This window comes from Neofelis nebulosa, chromosome 7 (assembly GCF_028018385.1).
Source record: "Neofelis nebulosa isolate mNeoNeb1 chromosome 7, mNeoNeb1.pri, whole genome shotgun sequence".
NCBI classification, from domain to species: domain Eukaryota; kingdom Metazoa; phylum Chordata; class Mammalia; order Carnivora; family Felidae; genus Neofelis; species Neofelis nebulosa.
This window is the reverse complement of record NC_080788.1, coordinates 74,705,097-74,711,414: the sequence shown is the minus strand read 5'-3', so window position 1 is coordinate 74,711,414 and position 6,318 is coordinate 74,705,097. Positions and strand designations below refer to the sequence as shown.

The window sequence follows — 6,318 nt, the reverse complement described above, 5'->3', positions numbered from 1 at the left end:
CAGCCTCTGTATCCGGGCATCGGTGCCCCCACTGGGCCAAAGGACAGCGCATCCTTTTGGTGCGGGCCGACAGGGCCTCCGCGGTCGGCAAGCTGGCTCCCCGGGTGGCCACCGGGACCCCCGAGCCCAATGGCGGGGGCGGCAGCAAAATCGACAGCACTGTAGAGATCACTCCCAGCCCCAACGGAGTAAGTGCCCGCGCCCCCGGGGCTACGCCATCATCCCCCCGCACCCGCGCCAAAAGCCTGGCATTTTCCTCCCGCGCACTCCCGGCCCCTGACCGCCTTCCTCGCGCCGGCTCTCCTCCCTTGCTCTGCGGCTTTCTCCGCTTCACCCTTCTCCCCCCACCCCCCAGCAGGTCGGGACCCTCGGAGATGCGGTGCCCACGGAGCAGCTGCAGGGTGAGCGGGAGCGCGAAAGGGAGCGGGAGGGGGAGGGCGACGCGGGCGGCGACGGAATGGGCAGCAGCCTGTCGCTGGCCGTGCCCCCCGGCCCCCTCAGCTTTGAAGCGCTGCTCGCCCAGGTGGGGGCGCTGGGCGGCGGCCAGCAGCTGCAGCTCGGCCTCTGCTGCCTGCCCGTGCTCTTCGTGGCGCTGGGCATGGCCTCGGACCCCATCTTCACCCTGGCGCCCCCACTGCACTGCCACTACGGAGGCTTCGCCCCCAACGCCTCCGGCTGGGAGCAGCCCCCCAACGCCAGCGGCGTCAGCGTCGCCAGCGCGGCCCTAGCAGCCAGCGCCGCCAGCCGCGTCGCCACCAGTACGGACCCCTCGTGCAGCGGCTTTGCCCCGCCGGACTTCAACCATTGTCTCAAGGACTGGGACTATAACGGTCTGCCGGTGCTCACCACCAACGCCATTGGCCAGGTGAGGCAGCCTGCTGGGCCGCGGGTCTGGGGGCGGGCCGAAAGCGAGGAGCAAAGGGCCTCACACCCCCTGTATCCCTCTCACATCCCCAGTGGGATCTAGTGTGTGACCTGGGCTGGCAGGTGATCCTGGAGCAGATCCTCTTCATCTTGGGCTTTGCCTCTGGCTACCTGTTCCTGGGCTACCCGGCGGACAGGTGAGGGCTGCCGTGGGGATGGGGCAAGTAGAGAGGAGGGGGTGCTAGGGTGGCTAGCCCAGGCAAGTGGCCTTTCCAAGAGGTCGAAGAGGATCCGCTGGACTCTACAGTCTTCTGGACTTATGTTCAATGATATGCAGCCCATCCCTGTCTCAACTTCACTCCCCATCAAGAAATACTCCTTCCATACCTCTTCTGCACAAGGGGACACTACCACATATTCCCCATCCCCATATCCTTGGATCAGTGGCTTATCTCCAAAGACAATAGCCCCATCCCCACTGATCAAAAACTATCTCCACAGATCAAAAGTCCTAGCTCCTCCTCTATTGTGCCTGTCATCACTAACCACCTCCCTCTCCATCTTCACAGACCCATCCCCACTAATAGCCCCATCCACATGATGGATTCCATCTCAAGGGCCTTATTCCTGTAGATCATTACATTAATTCCTAAATATCAACAGCCACAATCCCACTGACCTGTATAGTTCAATTCTACAAACAAATGACTCCACTCTTATGGGTCAGTTGTCCAAACCCCATAGATCAATGACCACAATAGCACCCCCTCCCCCAGAGATTAGTAGTCCCATCCTCATGGGTCTTCAGTGCTCTTAGATCCTCCAGATCAAAAGCCCAATTTGCATGAATCAGTGGCCTTATCTCAAAAGTCAACAGCCTATCCCCACCAACCAATAGCTTTTCCCAGGGATCAAAACTCCCAATTCCTCTAATTCTTGACACCATCACCACTGACCAAGTATTGCATCTCCGTGATCATCCTCATAGATTATTAGACTCATCTCCACCCATATACAGTCCCATCCAAATGGGTTAATAGCTCAACTTCCACGGATCAAAGACAACCCAACAGTCAATAATCCCTAAAATCAATACCTATCCTCACTGCCTAATAGTCACATACCCACAGGTCAACAGCCCATTCTCATGCATCAGTGGCCTCATTCCCATAGACCAATAGCATCATTCCTATGGAATAATACCCTCATCCCCAAGTTCCAATAATTCAGTCTCCTAAATTCGGTACCCTTAGCCTCATTAACCAATAAGCCCATCCCCATGGAAAAATGGCCCCATTGTGTGGGTCAGTAGTTTCACTCTCAGAGATCAGTCCCCCTTCCCAATGATCAGTGACCCCTATCTTCATCCCCATAGATCAGTGGTCTTATCCCCAAAGATCAATAGCCCAGCCTGCCAAGGATCAGTAGTCCTGTCCTCCACTGACTCATACTCAGTGACCATCACCACTGACCAATAGTCTCAGCTTCTCTGGTCTGTGACTCCCCGCTGCTTACGGATTATCCCCATGAATTCATATCCCCATAGGTTCATCCCCACTGACCAATAGCCCCATCCACCCAAGGACTAATGTTCCCACTCCATCCCCAAAGATCATTTGTCCAATCTTCAAAGGTTAATGATCATCCCCATTGATCAATACTTTTACCCCATGTATTAATAAATAGTTCCATTCCCATGGATCAGTGGATCTTCTGGCAAAGGACCCTATCCCCACTGACCATCATTATGGGTTAATTGACCCATGAAACAGCCCATAGAACAATGGCCATATCCCCCCAAATCAATCAGTCCCCTAAGATCAATAGCTACATTTCACTAATACTATCCCCATGCATAAGTAGCCAATGGCCCCACCTTCAGAGATCTATAGTCCCAACCCCGTATATCAGTGACTTCATCTCCTCTGACAAGTATGAGCACAAGCTTTATCCCCACTGACCTGACCAGTATGAGCAAGACAAGCTCTATCCCCACTAACCAATCTATCCCCAGAAATCAATGGTTATAAGTCTCTTAAACAATATCCTGTCCCCTCTAATGGTTGGTCTCACTTCCATGCTCACATCTCTGACCAATAGCCCCATCCACAAGAGTCCATGGTCCCACCCCTGCAGAACCATAATTACATCCCAGTGGCCAGTGGCCAGACATCACTTATCCATGGTCCCCTTCCCTTCCCATCTTCTCTAGCCTCAGTCCAACTTTTTACCCCAGTCCTCATACCTCCAAGTTTGAAGGGGGCAGCTGGGCTCCACCCAGCAACTCCTCTCCCAGGGAGTCTGGGTGACCAGAGGCCCTCCCCACTTTCCAGGTTTGGCCGTCGAGGGATTGTGCTGCTGACCTTGGGGTTGGTGGGCCCCTGTGGAGTGGGAGGGGCTGCCGCAGGCTCCTCCACAGGTGTCATGGCCCTCCGATTCCTCCTGGGCTTTCTGCTTGCCGGAGTTGACCTTGGTGTCTACCTAATGCGTGAGTGGCAACTTCCCAGATGTCCTTCCCTTGGGACTCATGCCTGCCTGTCTGCATTCCCAGGCTGTTCCCACTGCCCCCTAGGATCCCCTCACTCCCTTTTCAGTCCCCAGTTTCAGCTGTCCAGGATCTCAGCTGCCTTTCTACCCCAGCCTTTGAAGGATCCAGGGACTTTGCTTTTCTCCACACCCCTCCCCGCCAGCCCTCCAATCTTTAAGGCCTTCCTTGCCCTTGACTTACTGCTGTCAGGGAATGGAGCTTTATTTAAAAATGAAATCCTGACTAGCTGTATGTCCTTGAACAAGGGTTGATATGAAGGTCAAATAAGAGGCCTGATGTGAAAGGCCCTGTAAACTGGGAATGCTGAACCCACCAGGGACTCTGACCCTTGAGCCCTCCCAAGTTTGAGGAGAGGAGAGAGGACTGAACAGTCTCTCCACTCTTTGCCACTCAGAGGTTAGTCTGTGGGAGGTGATGACTACAGCTTCCACTCTGGGTCTGACTTTGCTCTCTGTCCTCCCTCCCTTTCTTCTCCTCTCTCCCATGCCTCCTTCCTCCCTGGCGTCTCCTCCCTGTCCCTGCTGTATCTCTAGGCCTGGAACTGTGCGACCCAACCCAGAGGCTTCGGGTGGCCCTGGCAGGGGAGTTGGTGGGGGTGGGGGGGCACTTCCTGTTCCTGGGCCTGGCCCTTGTCTCTAAGGACTGGCGATTTCTTCAGCGAATGATCACCGCTCCCTGCATCCTCTTCCTGTTTTATGGGTTAGTATCATCCTCCACCTGTTGTCTGGCCATTTCCACCTCTATCTCCAGCCTGGCTCTAGCCTGGAGACCTTTCCTCTTCTCCACTGCCCTTTGTCCAGGCCTGCCCCAGCCCTAGCCCTTCAGAGGTGGGAGTTTCCCACCCCTGGATCAGGAGACCTCAGAGTGCACCCCCACCCCCACCCCTAGCTGGCCTGGTTTGTTTCTGGAGTCTGCGAGGTGGCTAATAGTGAAGCGACAGATTGAGGAGGCGCAATCCGTGCTGAGGATCCTGGCTGAGCGGAACCGGCCCCATGGGCAGATGCTGGGAGAGGAGGCCCAGGAGGCCCTGCAGGGTAAGAGACAGGGGTCCCTACAGGTGATGCTTCACATGTACACATGACAGTGCCCTCTCCATGGTTACAGCTGTGCCACCTCTCAGGGTCCCCACCACCCATGTGGAGGACCCTGGGGTTCAGCTGTTTCTTCTAACAGACAGCTCCTCTCTCTTTCCCAAAGACCTGGAGAACACCTGCCCTCTCCCTGCAACATCCTCCTTTTCCTTCGCCTCCCTCCTCAACTACCGCAACATCTGGAAAAATCTGCTTATCCTGGGCTTCACCAAGTGAGCCTGGGTGTCTGAGCCAAGGGCCAGGCCAGTAGCTGGAATGGGGGCTGGCTGGGTGGGGAAGGCCTGAGGACCCCTGCCAAGGGCAGCCAGGGTGGTGGAAGTCTGTGGATGGGGATTCAGATACTGCTGTTTGCTTTGTCCCCCTTCTCACAGCTTTATTGCCCATGCCATTCGCCACTGCTACCAGCCTGTGGGAGGAGGAGGGAGCCCATCGGACTTCTACCTGTGCTCTCTGCTGGCCAGTGGCACAGCAGCCCTGGCTTGTGTCTTCCTGGGGGTTACCGTGGACCGATTTGGCCGCCGGGGCATCCTGCTACTCTCAATGACCCTCACTGGCATTGCGTCCCTGGTCCTGCTGGGCCTGTGGGATTGTGAGCATCTTCCCTTCCCCACAGTGTGGGCTGAGCAAAGGAACCCCAGCAGAGGTGCCTCAGGCAGGCTCAGCCACTACCTCCCAAGTCCAGACCAGACCCTGCCCAGATCTTCTACAATCCTCCCCACCAGACCACACAACCCTGTCTGTTCTCCCTAGTCGATTAGTGGATGCCCAGAGAGCCCACCTGGCTAGAGCCATGGGATCAGAGAACCAAGGGATGAAGCCAGGGACTAGGCCATGCGTGATCTCCTCACTTCCATTCACATCCTCCCTCTTGGCCCTCCAGATCTGAATGAGGCTGCCATCACCACCTTCTCTGTCCTTGGCCTCTTCTCCTCCCAAGCTGCTGGCATCCTCAGTACCCTCCTCGCTGCTGAAGTCATTCCTACCACTGTCCGGTGAGCACAGTGTTGCTGGGGCTGAGGAAGGGCCTGAGGGAGGGAGGGGAAAGTGCTGGAGAAGGGTTGGGGTGAGGCCCATGGTTAGAGGCTGAGTGCCTCCTCCATCTCCCCCAGGGGCCGAGGCCTGGGCCTGATCATGGCACTGGGAGCTCTTGGAGGGCTGAGTGGCCCAGCCCAGCGCCTCCACATGGGTCACGGAGCCTTCCTGCAGCATGTGGTGCTGGCGGCCTGTGCCCTCCTCTGCATCCTCAGCATCATGCTTCTGCCGGAGACCAAGCGCAAACTCCTGCCCGAAGTGCTGCGGGATGGGGAGCTGTGCCGCCGGCCTTCCCTGCTGCGGCAGCCACCCCCTAACCGCTGTGACCATGTCCCACTGCTTGCCACCCCCAACCCTGCCCTCTGAGTGGCCTCTGAGCACCCTGGCAGGAGGCTGGCTTGTACGGAAATATGGTATAAGGCCCTGGCGAACTGATTGGGAGGACTGAGTGAGGAAGGCAGGGCTGTCCAGAAGGCTCAGAGGCACCTCATGCCAGCCATCGAGGAGAGCTCAGAGGGCTGTCCCCACCCCCATCTCCTCCCTGCTGCTTTGTGTTCACTTCCTTGGCAAGAGTCAGGGGACAGGGAGCGAGCTCCACAGTGTAACCACTAGGTCTGGGCTCCATCCTGTGCCCAAAGACATCCTCCCAGACCTCGTTCTTTCTTGCTCTATCATTCTGTTTCAATAAAGACATTTTGAATAAATGAGCATATCATAGCCTGGACTTCCCTCCCTTCTGTTGTACTGTCTCTTCGGGGAAGGTTTCTCTTAGTGGAACCAAAA

General features: G+C 56.6%; 1 protein-coding gene across 1 annotated transcript; it reads left to right on the top strand.

The window, feature by feature from the left end:
* Nucleotides 1–80: 80 nt before the first annotated feature.
* SLC22A17 (solute carrier family 22 member 17) lies at nucleotides 81–6,252 on the top strand. Its single transcript, XM_058738537.1, has 10 exons — nucleotides 81–188; nucleotides 359–865; nucleotides 958–1,061; nucleotides 3,198–3,352; nucleotides 3,946–4,111; nucleotides 4,301–4,446; nucleotides 4,610–4,715; nucleotides 4,875–5,092; nucleotides 5,384–5,495; nucleotides 5,613–6,252. The coding sequence occupies exons 2-10, from the start codon at nucleotides 458–460 to the stop codon at nucleotides 5,899–5,901; spliced, it is 1,704 nt and encodes a 567-aa protein (XP_058594520.1). The 5' UTR covers nucleotides 81–188; nucleotides 359–457; the 3' UTR covers nucleotides 5,902–6,252.
* The last annotated feature ends 66 nt before the right edge of the window (nucleotides 6,253–6,318 follow it).

Bases quoted from the DNA above. Each gene is read 5' to 3' on its own strand.
- SLC22A17 (XM_058738537.1), top strand. From the start codon at position 458: ATGGGCAGCAGCCTGTCGCTGGCCGTGCCCCCCGGCCCCCTCAGCTTT. The intron at 4,112-4,300 runs GTTAGTATCATC...CCCCACCCCTAG, and splicing joins ATCCTCTTCCTGTTTTATGG to CTGGCCTGGTTTGTTTCTGG. The intron at 5,496-5,612 runs GTGAGCACAGTG...CATCTCCCCCAG, and splicing joins GTCATTCCTACCACTGTCCG to GGGCCGAGGCCTGGGCCTGA.